The sequence below is a fragment of the Sitophilus oryzae genome, unplaced genomic scaffold (genome assembly GCF_002938485.1).
Source record: "Sitophilus oryzae breed Bouriz unplaced genomic scaffold, Soryzae_2.0 scaffold_738_pilon_pilon, whole genome shotgun sequence".
In the NCBI taxonomy this organism is placed as follows: Eukaryota; Metazoa; Arthropoda; class Insecta; order Coleoptera; family Curculionidae; genus Sitophilus; species Sitophilus oryzae.
The window spans coordinates 123898-144085 of NW_022147349.1; the positions used below are offsets into that span (position 1 = coordinate 123898).

Here is a 20188-nt window from a genome sequence, read left to right on the forward strand (position 1 = left end):
AAATTGACGCTCGTCAGGCGCGCTAAATTTGACATGATCAATTATACAGGTGATTGTTGTCAACTCTGCATGTTTTTACTTTTCATAATTTATGCTGTATTGAAAATATGAGTGTCTAAAATATCATGACACTAGCATTTCAGCGTCGATACCTAAATACGCACGTACCGCTTCCTCTCCTTATTTAACTAACTACTATCTTTCGTGATTGTAAGTGACACCTAGACGTGTATTTTCTGTGAAATTATAATACCATTTATCATGTGACAAATTTTCAAATCCGGGAAAATAAGAGTAAACATTTTGTAATTTTCGAATACTCCGCCAGACTCATTTGCCAACTTCGTAAACTAGTCACACTTGCTTTTGATTATAGTTTATGATAGTATGAAATGAGACGTTAAATTTCAAGAATGGGACAATAAGGATTACAGATTTCAAAATACTGTAATTTTTGCATCCCCAAATTTTCAGCTAGACTGACTTTCCTCCACTTTGGATGTGCCAGACTGTTTCACCAACTGGGAAAATAAGTACAAAAAAATCACTGCTTCCTGGACTAGGATGACAGTCGTGCAACCGGTTTGTGAAAAATCACAAAATAGGATGTAAGTATGAGACCGGTCATTAACTATAAATTACGAAAGAAATAAAATATCGATATCTAGGTGGTTTGGTTACAGCCCTAACGGTGTGGGCACTAGCGAGGAACATACGCGAAACGTAAGAGCGCTACGTGTGGGGCCCTATATGTCCACGCTACAGTGGATGACAGGGCGACGACAGTTTTTCAATAGAGTCGGCGGAGCGGAACTGAAGTTTTATTACCAGGATGGCATACCTTTTTTTTAGTAAATGTACATTTAGTAATTTTTTATACATAATTACAGAAATAATTCGACCAGAACATAGCACCATAATATGTAAATTTTCAGAACTCTGTGACACAAATTATATAGCTAGTTATGATCTGTTAATGGAATATAATATGCTTGCAAATAATAACATTTTAGGTTTACCAATAAGAAAAAGTTAACACACAAATAAATATTTAAAAAAAAATTAGAGTTATGTATAGAGAGCTTTATACACAGGTGCTTTTATGTTTGGCGCTCAATAAAATATTAAAAAAATAGAGTGTTCCATTTAAAATAGTTGACTTCTATATGCTATGTTATAGAAATTTAAGTAAAAAACAGTTCTGAAAGACAGATAAACATAAATTTATAAAACAATACATCAGAAAAAACAATCGTTTAATAATTATCTTCTACATTGCAAATGTTATATTTAACATAAAATTAGCAATATTTCAAAATCGGTTAATGCTCCGTTTCTATAAGTTTTCTCAAATCTTATTAGTACGAAACACGGAAGCCCTGAAAAATATTATTTATACATACCTTATTGTCATCAAATAAATCAATGCGAAAATGCTGGTTTTTATGTTTAACAGTTCCTTTACAAAGTGTTTTTCAATATTAGAATCCATTTCTGAAATTTGTGTTGCTTATATTTTAAACACCAATTTTTCTTCTCTTCAGTTGATTTATCACCAAAAATAAATTTACTTTACATAAAGTTATCTATGACCTCGTCTATGACTAATTACAATAGAGTTTTCGATACCAGCTTACACTTGATAACGGTCAGTGATACATCTGACAGAAATGTTGTGTAAGCTAAAATAAATAATGAGCATGGAAGTCCGAAATTTTTAGTAATAGTTTTTGAGACATTTACAAGTATAAAGCATTTTTCTATTAGTCTATTTTCTCTATTAAATCATAACTAGCTATGACGACTGTCTTAAGAAAATACCGTATGATCAAAAAAACGGCGTCAAAGATACCTGGGGAATGATAATCGATGATAGTTTTGACGAGGTCAATCTCTAGGATCATTTTTACTCAGTGTAGATAAATGACAACCTTCTTGGCCAACTGGCAACAAGCGCCATTAAAAAATAAAGAAGAATACGGGCCTCGACCTTGCCAAAATTATCATAGATTGTCATTCCCCAGCCGTCTTCGACGCCCTTTCTTTTCGGTTGTATGGAAAAGTTTTTTAAAAGAGTAGGAAGTATCAATTTAAATGAAAAACTTATTTCTCCTTATACAGGGCGTTCCTTAATGACATGCTAATATTTAAGGAGGTGATTTTTGGACCTAACTTCATATGAATATACATATGTCCTAAACCTCTTAACTTTTCAGGTACAGGGTGGTAAAATTTTCTATTTTTTTTTCAAAATATCGATAATCTTATATTTGATACACGTCTTCCATGCATCAAAATGCTAATTTTGATATACAAAAAATTGTTTTATTTAATTTCCTTACAGCCGATGCAGAAATGATTTCCGCATAACAGTTACCGCATCAGATTTTCAGCGATTTCACCCTGAAGTAAGCTGACTTCAATTTTCTTAAGCAAAAACTATGCGTCTGACGATAAAAATTAAGAGATAAAACAAATTTAGAAATGAATGAAGATTTATATATTAATGGAGTGTACCACTTTTTTTTCCAAAAATATTCAATGTAAAACCCGTATGGACGGCACTGGTTGAATGAACCCAACCCAATTCTTTGTACACCAAAAAATGTACTTTGATGCATATAACACGTGTATCAAGTTTGATAAAGATATCTACTATATGTATATATACGAAAAAAAACAGAGTAATTATGAAAAGAAGTTTTTTTTAAGAAAATGTTACCACCCTGTATCTCAGAAATTAAGATGTTTAGGACATACATTCATATGAAGTTTTTCTCTTAGAATAGGTCCAAGAATCACCCCCTTAAACATTAGCATGTCATTAAGGAACACCCTGTATGATAAAATATATCACCATATATTTAAATGAGCTACTTGTTAGCTACTTTCCGGTTAAACAGAAGTGAAAAGAAAATATTTTTAACAAAAAAATAGAATTTCATAAGACATCATTTTAAAATCACATTTTTTACGTTATTTTTAAGTTGTTTGGCAGTACCTCTAACAAATTTCTAAGTATATTGATTAAACAAAGATTGAGGTTCTTAAAAGATATAAAATTTATTATCTAACTTTCCGTTTCTACTATATACCCCTGTAGTAATAAATTTAAAGCGATAGAATTTGTTATTATCGAAAAAAAGCATAAACATGGTTTTACGATATACACCAAACGGTAATAAAATATAGAAAACTATTAAAGTGTCAATATAACCACCTGCAATTCAACTCGCGTCTCTTTGCAAGTTATTAACATCAATATAAAACGTCAAAAAAAGAACCATTTTTTTGGAGTACCAAAAACGATATGATATTTCGTTATTTGATAACAAAAATGATATTTCGTTATTTGATTCAAGGCACCAAGTCGATGCGTTTCAATTGAGTCGCAAGACCATTTTTTTAATGTAAAGTACAGGTGCATCTTATTTCCTACTTGTTCCGTAAGAGATACCAACAATTAATCAGACAAGAAACCTTTTCCATCTATTATATAATGGGCGTTTTATACCGCCATTAAGGATTATTTCGTTACCTTACAACGTTTTTATTGTCTGTAGATATTTATTGATGATGTTATAGTAGCTGGGGCATATTGTTATATATGTATGCATGTAAAAGGGAGTGGTTAGATTTTAGAATCATGTTGTTATGTATCATTGCATATCACTCGACTCAAAATTAAGATAATTCTGTAAAATTACAATTTGCTAACCTGATTTGATTGATGGAGGAAAGACAATCAAATGAGGACTAAAAAGGAATGTACCATTTCATTGGACGCCTTGTACAGGGTGTGTCAAATTCGACGCTTTTAAAGGGAAACACCCTTTTCTATATGAGATAGACGAAAACTAATATTGATATCTGGACGTCAATTTTTATCAAAAACATGATGGTGAAAACCTCACCTCGATATCTGTTACCGTTTATGAGTTACGGGGTGTCTCTCAAAAATGTGCATTTTTAACAAATCGCTGTAACTTTTTTGCTATGGAAAATTTTGTATATTTGTGAAACATTTCCAAAGCACCTTTTTACGTAGAATTTAATGGTTCAAGTATATTTTTTTAAATTAATAATCTAAGAGTTAAAAAATTGATTTTTTATTTGGGATACCCTGTTTATTTTTAGTTAAGTGAAAATAACTTAAAATTACCTTTCCAAAAATATAGCACACTTGATATTTTGTTATAGTCCCCTTCGAAATACAATATTTTTATAAGTTCGCCTTTTTAAATATATAGTAGGTCTTATTAATGATCTGCCCCTAATGGAACTTGAAAACATATTTTTTCAGCAAGAGAGGGAACGACTATTATTCTTAGTGGATTTTTATCTTTGCAGAAGAATAAAGGTTCTTATTTTTAAATTGCCCGTATAATTTAGACAAAAATTAGGAGTACTTAGTGGTTATGCGAGGGTATCTTTCACCCCCACCGAGTTAATGAATTCCGCGAGAAATGTCCAAAAACGGTCCCGTCTGTGTATAACAGAAGACGATCGACATGTCGAACACCTGCAGCAAAATCCCATGTCTTGGTTCGCTGGTAATTTTTATTGTTATTAGATATAGTTTAATTGTGTTGATGTGGTTAAACATAGTTTAAATTGTTATAAAATTCTGCATCTCTCATGCAAATATTGTTTTCGTTTTAATTGCTGCTCATAGTTAGATTTTTTGGCATTATAGCCGGCGCCGTTCAAAGCATAAATTCTTGTTCAAAGTGGGCGGATTTTTAAAAACTCGATATCTCGAGGAGGAATCGAGCAAAATATCAAGTATGCTATAATTTTGGAAAGGTAATTTTAAATTCTTTTCGATGAATTAAAAATATACAGGGTCTCCCATATAAAAAATCAAATTTTCTGTTGATAATTCTTAGATTATTAATTTTAAGAAAATTATACTTAAACCATTAAATTCTACGTAAAAAGGTGCTTTAGAAATGTTTTCATAAAAATACAAAATTCAAAATTTTCCATAGCAAAAAAGTTATAGCGATTGAAAACACCCTGTAACTCCGAAACGGTAACAGATATCGATGTGCGGTTTTCACCATCATGTTTTTAATAAAAATTGAACTCCAGACACAGATATTAGTTTTCGTCTATCTCCTATAGAAAAGGGTGTTTCCCTTTAAAAGCGTCCAATTTGACCCACCCTGTACACGATGCTCTAATATTAAAGGGCTTCGGGACAAAAAACATATACAGGGTTTTCCGAGATATTTAGTGCGCAAGCTTACCCATTTGATGTAGTTAAATAAGTAGGATGTGTAAAGTTTTATACCTGCACTTCCAGAAAGTGAAAATAAAACTAAACAAAAGATGTTCAGAAAGTTAAGAAAAATTTGTAACATAACATGACCCTGTATATTTTTTGAAAGATATTTTTCTTCCGATTTCATATTTACAGTATGTCTCCAGATTTTCGTTTTTACAAGAGGAAACACTTTTTATTATTAACATTTTAAGAAAAATGCATCTTCATAAACGTTTTGGCTTGTTGTATGCTTTATAAAAATGTTTGATTCCCACGTTTATACTTTTTCAATTTTTCATACTGTTTCAGGGAAAAATAGAAAAATATGAAAAGTATAAATGGAATTAACTATTTTAAAACAAGCATTTTTTATACAGAAGATATTTTTTTCAAAAAGTTAATAATATAAGAATGGCAAAGTGGAAATTATTTTCATCTCTCGTTCCTACTAATCTAAAAATTTTAGGAAAAACTAAAAACCTTATTTTATATTATTTTTTTATTTATTTATTTCCTTTTTAGTCGTTTTTGTTAGAGAAGATGTAATTTGAATTTACTTACCTATTTCTCTGAAATTAGCCAACTGTTGCCAACATGTAATTAATGAGCATGATCCTGAAACTCCATGACATTTGCATGTAACTTTGGATTTCTTTATTACAGCCTAAAACAATAAATAAATATTAGTTTTTCATGGTCGTAGGGTAGAGTGTTACCGCTCCTTGTAAACACTCTGTAGGCTTTAATCGATATCCCCAATAAAAACTATTTATTTCCAACACAATTGAGTTGAATTTTGGAGAAATGAAATAACATTTTTAAAGAAATATTTGAAAGTATGTAATTACGACATTCAATACATTCAAGATTGCAGGAATACACTATTTTTGAGTCTTCAATATTTTATGTAGGTATACTAGTAACTATAAAAGATTAACTCTTGCAAAACTTTCATAATAATTTGTGTATGTGTATATGCAATATTGTACTATAATGAGGTAAATTAGTTTTCAAAATTTGCAAAAAAGTGGAAGTGTTAATATAATATAAAGTGTTATTTAATTTTTTATAATAACAAAGTTGTTTCTCAAGACGTTGATCGTAGAGGAAGTAGCAATATCTCGATATAGAGAGAAAATTATTTAAATGGGAGAAGCAGATATGCCTTGATGTAATTCTGATACTTCCTAAAATTGTAGACTTTCCAAAAAATATAAAGCACTTTTTTTAATAATTACTGATTATATTAACTCGATAAAAAAGAAAATAAGTATATAAAATATATTCTTGATTTAAAATTCATATAATTTTAGATATAGGTAAGTTTTATATAAACAAAGGCTGCTAAATCAAGTTTCCCATTTGAAATATCCAGTCTCTTTTTTTGTAAGATTAGGCCAGGTGTGTATTATTTATTTTTATTTTCAAATTTCATTTTTATACTAAATTTTTAGCTGGTTAAATGGAATGCTGTATATACATATTTCTCTGAGTAGAGCTTAGGTTAGGTGAGGATGTTGGGGTATGGAATCCTGTTTGGTCTCTTACTCGGAGGACTTGGACCCATTGAGATGCCTCTGTATTATTGGACCAAACCCTCCTCTCATTCTTTCTTTGAGTTAAAGAATTTCCAGCTCGTTGCAAAGTTCCCGATGTCGCTCATGTTGGCTTCTGCTGCTTCCTCTAATCCCTCCAAAAACCGTGCCCTAAAGTTGTAAAGCGTCGATATTCTAGTGCCGAACAGTGGCACATTCATCCATAGAATACCATTGGAGGTATTCTATGGTTTCTTCTTCCTCTCCACATTCTCTGCAGAAATCGTCGTTGGAAATCTTCAATCTCGCGAGGTTTACCTCCGTGGATCAGTTGCACCCCTGTGCCTACAAGGTTCTTTTTACTACTACTACTACTACTAGGTTTGTGCTCCACTTTTGTGCACCATCATACCTTGCTGTCTACCACTGGCCACAGTCTTAGCCACAGATAACAAACAAAAGTCTTAGCGCTGGCTCTGTCGAGCTGTCCGCAGTCCTCACGGTGTTGCCACGTCTCTTGCTGCTTGGCCTTGGAGGTAGTCCCTATAACTTCCTTGAGTGTGTTGATCATCACAAGTGGTGGGTCACCTGCCATAGCCCCTCCTCTAGCTCCCTCACTGGTGAGTCTGCCCACTTCTTGGTTGCCCACGACATTGTTGTGGTCTGGCATCCAGCACAGGGTGACCCTGCCTTGACGCAGCCATGACAGTGCTTCTCGCTAGTCCATTATAGTTTTCAATCTTACTGATTGCATGGTTATGCTTCTTAAAGCGCCCAAGCTGTCAGAACTGTCCTGACATTATAAAATAGCAAATTCATCATTATTTTTAACTAATATAATAAAATACAATAGTGTATTTTGGAAAAACAAATTAGTCAAAAAATAAAAAAGCAACTCTAGTGTAAAAGTATATTTTAATTATCCTGTAGGTAGTGTAACATCATATTTTATTTGGTAGAAACACCAAATTATCATTATTAGAAGACTTTCCACTTTTCCACCTCACTTGGCAAGACTCATATTTTAATGAATTCTATTAAGGAAAATTTATCAGCAATCAGACTTTCACCTATCGATTTGAATACCAATTGCATCTGAATTGGCAAATTACAGTATCCCTATTCATCTATAACACTTCTGAACTTTACTTTTACGAGATTATTGACCGTCTATCTTATTTAACGCTATTTTATATTTCACGCCGTAGTTATAACCACTGACAGTAATGGTATGATATAAGGTTTCAGAGGAATATAATTAGCGTAAAACGCATATTTCTTGGTTAATGCACAAATGATGGTTTAAATGTGATAAGTATTGCAAATAACGATATTTTATGGTGCAAAGATTGTAAACATGACTTAGGAAATGAACTGGTCAATAAAATTGTGGCCAATTATTTTCAAAATTAGAGAGTATTTCTTGAATTCGATAAGATATACGGTGCAATTAACAATGATTAGAAGAACTCTTCTAATAAACTAGCAATACTGTGTTTTTTAATGATTTTGGGATTAGTATTGGTACCTACTGATGCTAAAAAAGTTATTGATCGAAAACATTTAGCATATTATGTCAATTCATTGACATATTCTTTTGGCTATTCTTTTTCCTCTTAAAAATTTACAAGTTGACTTTGTTATTTGATAATCGACACATTTGTCAATGTAAAAAAAATATTTTCAATACAACTATAGTGTTCAACATAGAAGGCACATATAAACTCACCGGCAAAAAAAACCGGCCACTAAAAACTAGTCCCAATTTCAAAGTTGGATTTCTCGCGAACCACTCATTAGATTTTGATGATTTTTTTTTAAATTGTAAATTAATTCCTTTTTAACGGATGCTACGTCAGAAATTTTTATTCCGAATTTATTTTTAGCATATACAGGGCACAACAATAAAACGAAGTTTTTTGCCCGAAATTTGTAATACACTGTAGGGTGCAGCAGCGGTAGTAGCTATTGCTAAATTAAATCATATTGTAGCCTCATCTTTTGTGAGCATTTTGTTTTTTTAACCACCACATTATCTCATTTTATATTGGATGCTGTTTTAAAACGAACGTCTCGGAAAAATTCAGAATTCATCTCGGAAAAGGCAGAAAGTTTTATGTATAAATAACAAAGGGAACATAGGCGAAAAGGGATTTTTTATATTTTATTTTGTTTTTTACATATTTTAAGATTTTTTAAAAATCGTTCGATAAAAAAAGGTTCGATAAGAAGGGATTTTTCGAAACTCGAATTTTAAGGGGGTGAAACTATCCCTCAAATATTAAAATATTTTTTATATAAAAACCGGTGAGTCTTTCGGAAAAACTCTTAAACACGTATATTTTATTTTGTTGTTTTACATATTTTAAGATTTTTTATAAATTTATACAGGGTGTTCCATAAAATATGACCACTGAGTAATCACGATTCTGCTTAAACTGCTTGACGTTAGCTGATTTTTGGCAAACGGATTGACTGTGGGGTGTAGAGGTTCGATAAGGAGGGGTTTCTCGAATCTCAAATTCTAAGAGGATGAAAACTCCCCTCAAATATTACAATATTTGTTATTTAAAAAACGATTAGTCTTTCGGCAAAAACGCTTGGACAAGCATAATTTATTTGGTTCTTTTACATATTTTAAAAATTTTTAAAAAACTATACTGGGTGTTCCAAAAGTTGGGTAATTAATTAACCACGATTCTGCTTAAACTGCTTGACGTAAAAAGCTTATTTTTGGCAAACGGATTTTTCGAAAGTCAAATTCCAACGAGATGAAACTTCTTCTTCTTTACGTGCCGTCTCTTTCGTGGAGGTTGGCGATCACATTGGCAAAATCTTCACGATTCTCGGCTTTCCTTATAAGTTCTTCAAAAGTTAGGTGAGTCCAGTTTCTGATGTTTCTCAACCAAGATAGTTTCTTCCTGCCGAGACCTCTCTTTCCTTCAATCTTACCCTTAACTATCAATTGTAAGACGTGATATTTTTCATTTCTCAATATATGCCCTAAGTATGATGTTTTTCTTATTTTTATTATATTGAGCAATTGTCTCTCTCTGCCTATTCTGTTGTAGACTTCGGTATTTGTGATATGGGCTGTCCATGGAATTTTAAGCATTCTTCGATATATCCATGTTTCGAACGATTCGAGGCGATTCATCTCTTGAACTTTCAGTGTCCATGTTTCTGCTCCGTATAATATTGATTGACCAAACATAACACTTAACGAGCCTAGTTCTCAACTAAACTACCCCTCAAATATTACCAAGTTATATAATAATATCGCCATATTGTTTTTTCTCATGCTGACATAAATGTGAGAAAATTTTATCCAGTTTGTCTGTTAATGGAAATTCTTGCTTTGTTTTATCATCACCATTACAAATGATTAATTCGACGCGAACGAAGTCGCTGGTACACGCTAGTAAAGGTATATTTTGCCTTTTAAATTTATAAAAATAAGTAGAACTTACTACTAATTTCAGATATACTGGGTGTATCTCAAAAGTGGCTTACCCCTATAACTTTTGTATTTTTTCAGATAAAAAAAACGAGATTTGGTATGTTAGTATATGACATAAATTAGGATTGATTGACGTATTTAATTGTTTACGGTCACTTCCTGTTTCACCGGAAATTACTACAACTTTTGATTTATAAATGGTACCCTCGGTAGTTTTTTACTCTATAAGATAGAAAATGGCACTCTGAATGGAATGACATATTATATGTCAACTTTTGACATTTTCGCATATAGTTTATTTGAAATTGTAACATGCGGTTCATAACGACAATTCGTAAAATATTCTTTTTCTCAATACGCTCTTTCTATTTGAAAAAATTGAGATATGATTAAAAATACGATTTGGGCAACTTTTAACCGGCCAGGAAAAGACACTAAAACATTAGACGATCAAATATATTTTTCCAAGGCTTCTTGATTAAAATTTAGTATTTTTAACACAGCCACTCTAGATTAAAATTTTAAACAGAATTTTTTTAATCGAAAATGTCAAAAGTTGACATATGATATGTCGTTCTATTCAGAGTGTCATTTTCTATCGAATAGAGTAAAACAATACCGAGAACGCCATTGAAAAATCAAAAGTTGTAGTAATTTCCGGTGAAGCAAGAAGTGACCGAAAAGAATTGAATACGGTCAATCAATCCTAATTTATGTCATATACTAACATACCAAATCTCGTTTTTTATCTAAAAAAATAAAAAAGTTATAGGGGTGAGCCACTTTTGAGACGCACCCGGTATTTAATTGTATATATGTATATTGTATAACTTCTATTTTTTTTGGAATAAATCTAGTTTATGATACCTTAATAAGCGTTTTATTATCAAAACTTATTACGAGCACGTGACCTAACCTATATTATTTAAAACATTTATTCAATAATTAAAGTAGAAATCGTTCAGAATAAATTCATTTATTTTTGATATCGTATTTATAAACCTCCCATCATTATGGGAAATGAATTTAAATATCGTCAAAAAAATACTCATATATCATATATTTTTTGACGCCTAGTCATAACAGTCGATAAATATCAGAACTTCTTAAGGTGCGTATTCATTATCCGAATGAACGAAAGAACGAACGAGCGAGCGAACGAATGGAATTCGGTATATTTGGACGGTGGACCGAACGCATGCGGTCGGTTAAAGTGTTTTCGTTTGGTTCTAAAATCCGGTCCCATCCATACTACTACCGAACGAACGAATGAACATTCGTTCGTTCGTTCGGATAGTGAATACGCACCTTTAAATGTATTGCCAAACAAACGAGATATATCAGAATAGCCAACTACTTCAATCATTAGGGAGTTCTTAGGCTCTCTAAACATATTCCGTTATACTTTATACGTTATACAGAGCATGCGCATTTATACTTAAATAACCGAATACGTTAATAAGGGGTAACGTACTACGCTAATTACTGACAAATATCGGTAACGCTAATAACGTGAAAGTTTGTACACTGTTGTCGGATCTATTGCAGTCATTTAATATTTAATTAAAATAAATGTAACGCAATGTAGTTTTATGAATAAATCTATACTCGGAACCTGAATCTGAGTATTTCCTCGTCAAATTAATGCCACCTGCCGAAATAAATAACGTAGTACATGCTGTAGTCAAGCCTCAAAAACTTCCCCTAGGAGATGCAAGACCTTGTCGTTGGTGGGGAAGCTCCTGGTCAGGTGCTGGGGGGAATCCCCCCTAGCACTTGGCTTGGTCTAAGAAGAATCTCACTCATCGTCTTGTCCCTGACTGTAGTGTCGTGGCCAGGGAATTGCACCAAGACATGTAACGATACCGGGCGGGGCTACGGACAGCCTCAACCTTGGGGCACCGGGGGGCACCCCATTGTATTTTACCCCTTACTTCTACATGCAGGGCTCTGTAGAAGTGGACCGACTGTCCCTAGCGACTCATAGGAACACTATGAGATCTGGTAATAATAGTAATAAAAACATCACCGGTGAAGCTGTGGGGAAACCCCCTAGCGACACTGGGAACAGTAACAATGAAAGTTCCAAGGGGCCAAACCCAAAGAGAACTACAGGAGAGGTAGCTGACACTTGCGTGAGACCATCCTCCGCAAGTGGCATACAAGCTACCACCTCCTCCAAGGGTCGGGAGCCTACCTCCTACATCTAAACCCAACAGGCGACACAAGCTACCGTTTCGTCTACCCGGCCTGGGTCGTAGCTCCTCGACTGTGAGGGACACGGGTCTCCGTAGGAAGTCCTGGGACTGTATGATGAGTTATAACTCAAGAAAGGGGGACACAATAGATCTCTAAGGTCGCAGAGATTAACCCCCCTCCCACTTATTCTAAATTCTAAGCCTCAAAAACGCTTTTCTGAAGACGCCAAGGGAAAGGCAATCCGTTATTTTGCCAACAGTGTGCATGAGCAGTATAACGGATAACGTAAGGATAAGGTATAGCGACATAAAACTGCAGAGGGCCTAAAAACTCTCTATGGATATCGATCGCTGGATACCAAACTGACCTGGAACCGACATTTGGAAAATGTCACAAGGAGGGCGGTGACTACACTAGCGGTAGTCAGACGACTTCATGGAAAAATCTGGGGCCTCAGACCACAGATGGTGCACTGGCTGTACACTGGAGTGGTGAGGCCTTCAGTAACATATGCATGGTGGCCTAAGGTAATGCAACAAATAACAATGCTCAGCCTTAGTAAGGTGCAAAGACTGGCTTGTCTGAGCATAACAGGGGCAATGAAATCTACGCCCACTGCATCAATAGAGGCGTTTCTGGACCTTCCGAGAATATCTACTCCAAATGAGATCGGACCAAATGACCCCTCTTTATCACTACCACAAACCATTCGAGGTGAACAAAATGGATCGAGGAATGTGGACAGATATACATTCCTTCAGGATGGACTAACCTGGTATACAGACGGGTCAAAGACCGCTGAAGGAACAGGAGCTGGAGTATTTGGGGAAAGACCAAGGACAAGCTTATCCTTTTTCTTGGGTAAACACTCAACCGTATTCCAGACAGAAATCTTCGCCATTCTACAATGTGCAAGAGAAAACAATAGAAGAGCTTATTCAGGTAAGCTCATCAATATATGCTCAGACAGTCAGGCGGCACTTGGGGCGCGTATGAACCCAAAAGTATCATCGAGACTCGTCTGGGAATGCCTGAGTGAACTGGGAGCTCTGGCACGAAGGAACAGAATTAAATTATTCTGGGTGCCGGGTCACAGCAGCATCCAAGGCAACGAAAAAGCCGATGAGCTAGCTAGGCAGGGATCATCGGCATCCTATCTTGGTCCAGAGCCAGTACTGGGAATACCCAAATGTATGGCCCGTAGTGCACTAAAACTCTGGATCAAGGAAAAGCACAATGTCCACTGAAGAAACAGACAGGGGTACAGACACAGCAAGGCTTTTATCCAAGGATCTAGCTCTAAAACCGCAAAAGAACTGCTAATGCTTAGCAGAAATAAAGTGCGGATTACAACAGGCCTCTTGACAGGACACATGGCTGTCAATTGTTATCTGAACAATCTCAACCTGTATCAAGGAAGTCTTTGCTGCAGACTCTGCGATAAAGATCCTGAAACAGCGGAGCACATAATATGTCATTGCGAGGCTCTGGATCGCAAGCGAGACTCTTTATTTGGGAAAGCTAGGCTAGAACCGGAGGAACTATGCTCCCATCCTATCAAGGACCTGCATAAGCTAGTGCAGGGCAAAGGGATGGGAGAATGGGTGCAGAAGGGGGACAAACACAATAGGCCTCACAGGTCGCAGTCTTTCCGGCAGAGGACGGCCCCTTGGAAAAAAAACTCTCTATTGTTGATCGTTCAGTACAATTTGTAGTTAATTATCGTAATCGATATATTATGTTAATAAGCCTAACTGAGCTGAAATTGTAAGTTTTTAAAGAACTGCAATATTTATATTATTTGAAAAAATATTGTATACATCAATTATCTTTAAATAAGCCACTAGAAAAAGTAAATAAACAATTTTTTAAAAAAGAATCTTTGTTTGCTGTATTAGCGAATCTTCCTTGCTTTTCACTTTCAAGAAAATGTTTTACTGAAAAGTGTTTTTTACAAGTAAATACTAAATGAATAGAACGTAATTTATTGCAGAATAAAACAAATTTACCTTCCAACATCGTATATACGCCGTTTGCACAGGAAATAAATTAATCAACTGACTCTTCGGCACCTTGTAAATATAGCGTGGCGACCAACACCTTTGGGTGCATAATATATTACGCCACTATTAACAAAGATCAAGTGTGAAGACACGCCATTCGCTTAGGGCCAGTTTTACAAGTTCGGATTAATCTTCTGATAGTAGTTAATCCTGCCTAATTTCGGTTTATATGCCTACGTAACCGTTTTTTAGGTTGCGTTGTATTGCAATCTAGGGATTAAATTTTAACTGATGGTTATGTTCCAGTTCCAGTTAAAATTGTTCTATAAAGATTTCAGCTTGCGTAGTTATACCTGTCCTTTCAAAATGGATTATCTACTTGTTTCTTTATATGCATATCGATAGGTTACTCAACAGAATGGCCAACTGATTTATTTTAGTCTGACTGATTACAGTTTGTTGAGAGATTCAGAATATCGAAGAATTTTATTTGCTATTAGTGGAGACTCAATATCTTAGGACTTGGTGGGGAAGTTCCTAGTCCAAATGCTAGGGAGAATTCATTGGCTCAATTCTCTGGCTCTTTGGCTGGGTCTAAGGGGCATCTCATTGTCTTGTTCCTGGTTGTAGTGTCGTGGCCATGAAATTGCACCAAGATGATGCCGGTTGGGACTACCCTGTCCGTTATACAAGGCACCCTCTGTGGTCATGTATCACTGGACGGGTGTGTTTGGGGGGGGGTTTCTGGCTTGGTGTGTCAAAAGCCTAAATCCTATGATGGACCAGGTCAAAGAGATGCGTGGCTAGATAGAAAATTAGCCTCTACTGGTCTCAACCTTGGGACACCAGAAGGGCAATCCATTGTATTATCGTCTCCCTTACTTCTACATACGGGGCTATGTAGAACTAGACTGACTAACCCTTGCAGTGTAATTGGCCTATAATTCAAGGGGGCAATAGAGAAAGAGGGATATATCCTCTATTATAGATTCGGGGCAACATCGGTATTAGATCTAAGGAGAGACCAAGTTAAAGAGGCGGAGAAAATGGAGATAGATCCTCCAGCCTCAACCTGACGGGTACGTTAGCCGGAGGCAAGCTCCTCGACTGTGAAGGACACGGAAGGTTAAACTCCAATCGTAGGAGGTAGATGCCCACTACCTAGAGGCTGAAAATCTGTTGTCAGAGGAGGATTGGAAATACCCTGTCCCCCCTGCTAGTCTTCTATCTAGCTACTATCCCTTTGACCTGGTCACGCCATCATAGGATTTAGGTTTTTGGTGAGGTTGTATCCTCTTGGTCCAGGCGGTTAAGCTAAGACCCCCCACACTCTCTGACTGTAAGATATGACCACAGACAGTAGAGGGTGCCTGGTATGACGGACAGGGTAGTTCCATCTAGCATCGTTATACGTCTTGGTGCGATTCCCTGGCCACGACACTACAGCCAGGGACAAAACAATGAATACTCCTAGACCCAACCAAAGTGCCAGGGGGGATTCCTTATAGCACCTGACCAGGAGCTTTTCTATGAATAACAAGTTATCGCAACTCCTACAGGAAGTTCTACAACTATACCAACTACCATTTTTTTCTTATGACACTCGTATGTTTTCTTTTATTTTCCAAATTTGTAGAATAATTTTACCAGTTGAATTATTTTATTATTTATTCTAATCTTCGTTGTTCCATATGCATATTAATTAAGTATTAAAATTCGTAATGTTACTCATAGCTATTAGTCTTTCATGAAGATGCTATTATTATATACCGTCTGTTGCATCGCCGACCTTAATATAAGAAATCCCATGTAAATTAAAAAAAACGATAAATAAAAGTTTTCCATTTTGAAATAAAATATGTCACTTTTTTAATGTCATATTGATTTTATATGTGCTGTGGAAACCGGAGAATTAGAATTGATTGTTGTAATGACAGACAGTTGATTGTCATGACAGACAGTTGTATTATTCGTACTTTGTAATATTGCTGTTATTATTATAGTGTTTGTTACTAATCAGTGAATAGAAATTACTGCGTAATATTATCGTTTCATTTGTGTTAACTAACCACAACAGGATAGCACAATTGGCGACGAGGATAAAAGCAACCACAGTAAGTACTAGATAATAATATTTCTATCAGATAATAATGACAATGAAAGATCTGCCCAGAAAAGGTATAAAAAGAAAAGTAATAGCATATTGTTACTTTTAAAAAAAAAAAGGAAAAATGTGAGCCATAGTAAAGTTGTGAGCCACGGGTATTTAATGTGAGCCATAGTTAAGTTGTGAGCCACAGGAATCTAGTGTGAGCCATAGTTAAGTTGTGAGCCACAGGAATCTAGAGTGAGCCACATGTAATGAGTGAGCCACGTGTAGGGAGTGAGCCACGTGTAGTGAGTGAGCCACGTGTAGTCAGTGAGCCATGTGTAGTGAGTGAGCCATATAACTATTTTATGCTGTAAGCCATGTAGGTAAAATGTACCTACGAGTTTGTAAACTACAGAGAAAAATAAAAATAAAATTATAAATGTTGTAAGTTATTCCTAAAATTTAAAATAAATTTAACATAATGTATCGATTGACATATTAATTAAATTAACGCTGAATAAAATAAATACCAACTATTCACGTTTGATCATCTGACAGGAATTTGATTATCTGACAGAAAAAAAAAATCTGACAGGAGTATTAAGTATTAATTAATTAAATAGATTAAATATAGTTTTTTTTTAGAGTTATTTAATAACAATTTATTATTTGGGCTAACTTTTGTTAGCAGAGAGAATCAATATGTACCCTATTAAATTAAAACTTACTTAATTTACTTATATAAAACAAAAAAGTAATAAATAATTACTTATAGGTGTAGAATAGGTGTGTATAGGTGTAGTATGTATATATGTTTGCATAATATATGTTTTTAACCAATCTAGATCAGAATAACAATCATAGTTTTTTTTAGTTAAAAAAAATGTAAGCACACAAATTCATGAATATATTCAAACACGACAAATACAGCGTTTCTTTATCTAAAATTACTAAGTACTTACTTTATTTTAACAGATTAGTCATCCACTTAACTTAGATGATGGCGGACTCTGGAATCAAACCGTTTCTCTGTGGGAGCATAGACAGAGCATTAATTGGAAATGAATAGAAGCAATAGTTGAGATCATTGGAACTGTTTTAGCCGCAAAAGACATTAGGTACTAATTATGTAAAAAAAAGAGGAACAAATTACTTCATATTAGTGGAGTAAAGTTACAAGAAGTTTCATGAAATATACCAGGAACATTTTTTTTTTACTGTAAAAAAAATAGGTGAGTATTTTTCCCCGAGACAAAATTCGACATTCGAAAGATGTACTCAGAAATCTAAAAGTTGACCACGAAGAGGCTTTTAACAGGTTTCTTATGAAAGTTCGACACCAAGCTGCAAAATGTTCTCTTGGAAATACTCGAGAGAAATTAACCGAAATTAGTTAGAGAGAAAAGAGAAAGAGTTAAAGACAAACATATTATAAAAGTTCACTCACTTAATTCACTTAATTAAATAATCGACATGTGTCAAATTCACGAGCAAATAACCAGTCAATCAAAGGCAATGGAAATTACAGCGAGACCGAGTACATCACTTACTTAAAAAGTGACGTTCCAAAATGTAAACGACCCCAATAAATGCAGGCGCTAAGCCAAAAGGTCAACATGTTACAAATACGGTCTTAAAGGAGATTTTGCAGCTTATCACAAAACTCCATTAGAGAAACATGTATCAAAACCAAATTATCAGCCTAATAAGCGAAGACGAGTAAACTTGTTGAGAACGAACTCGGCGACGACGTTTAGAAAACTGGTAACAACAATATTAATAATTTTGATTGTTTTCTAGTTGAGAACATATCATCAAAAATAACAGTAATGATGGTTGAGTACAATGTAACGTTGGCGAAATAAATATTACATTGCTAATTCATTCCGGCTCAAAGGCAAATATTATATGTAGGTCAGATTGGAATATCCTTAAAAAAAACACTGTAATATGGGACATTGAGATCCAAATAGGAGATGTTTTAAAACCATATGGAACGGCAAACTCGATTGTAGTAAGGAACCGATTTCAGGCCGCAATCTCTTTACCAGGGTATCGGGAAATAATTACTATATTCTATGTTTTAGACCAAGGTGAAAAGAAACCAGTTTCCAAAGAGTCAGTTTCAGAGATCAGTTTCAAAAAAAAATTGCAAAACGTCTACGAAAGTAAAGCAGAAGTTCAAAGAAGCACTGGAAAGCTATATAATAGAACAGGTAAGCGGCGGATATCATCAATGATAATCGTTTTCAAACCGAATGGAGATATCAGATATGCATCGACATGCGTCGAGCCCATGGAGGAAACCTAAGGGAAAATTATCCAATTCTTACATTCAAATAGTTCAAGACAATGCCGATAAATGGTCAGTTATTCTCAAAATTAGATCTACTGAACGCCTATCATCAATTAGAATTGGACACTGATAGTAGACCAATTACAGTTTTCATTACTCACAAGTAAACATTTCGATACAAACGTTTCATTTTGTAAAACTCCACAATGGAAATGTTTCAAGTGTATTTAAAGAGATATTTTCATCCTGCAAGAATTGTTTTAACTAACTGTATTTGGACGTACAGAAAAAGAATACAATATATGTCTAAAAAGTGCTAGTCACGTTTGAAGAAAAAAATACCTGGCTTAACCATTGAAAGTGTTTAATAAGAGTTCATAAAATTCAATTTTGGGACACAAGTTATCCAACAAAGGAATAGATGCAAGAATTGAACGATGGGGTTCTCAGATTACAAGTGCTCAAATTCAAGGTACAAACCCGGAAAACTAAATATTGCAGATTCTCTGTCCAAGTTGGAAATCGAACCATCATTTGGTAGAGACGAAGAGCTACATGTTTATAATGTTTGAGAACATATACTGATGTATGATGCTACACTTATTTCCCCAATAAATATCCACCCATGACAAAACATAAATTTCCACAGGCACTATGACATTGTCTGGCTATCGATCAAATGGGGCTTGACCAAATTTAGAACAGATCTTGGTTATAATTGATTATTATTTCAGATTTGTTATTCCAAAATCCATTAGATCGGATGGTGAAAACAATTCGTAAGCAGAGAATTCATTAAATTATTGAGATTAGTAAGTCACCGCCATACTGGCCACAAGCTAACGGTTTAATAAAAGTATAAATAATTCTATCATTAAGAACAGTTTTATTTAAATAAAAAAAAGAAATCTTGAGAGCAGTGAAGATGAGTGTATACAAGACAGTATTAATACCGACGTTGATTTTTGGCTGTGAAAGTTGGGTATTAACTAAAAGATTGAAGAGTAAGATCCAAAGAATGGAGATGTTATATCTACGAAGAGTACTTGGGGTAACAAGGAAAGATAGACTAAGGAACAGCTTTATAAGAGAGGAACTAAAAGTAGATTCGATCCTGAATAAAATTGAGCAATGTCGGCTTAGGTGGTATGGTGGTATTATCTGATTAGAATGAACAACGACATACCAGTAAAAGGCCTGTGGGAAGCTAAAATGCAGGAAAAGAGACCAAGGGGAAGATCAACTAAAACATGGAATGACACAATAGAGAAGATAGTGCAGGATAGAGGACTAACATTACCAGAAGCCAAAAGTTTAGCAAGAGACAAAAATAA

General features: G+C 34.5%; 1 protein-coding gene across 1 annotated transcript in view; it reads right to left on the reverse strand.

Moving 5' to 3' along the window:
* LOC115888458 (protein Wnt-5b-like) overlaps window positions 1-20188 on the reverse strand; it is a 304485-nt gene that overhangs the window by 42137 nt on the left and 242160 nt on the right. The window contains exon 6 of the mRNA XM_030908203.1: window positions 5831-5933. Coding sequence (XP_030764063.1) covers window positions 5831-5933 — 103 coding nt within the window. The remainder of the gene's footprint in view (window positions 1-5830; window positions 5934-20188) is intronic.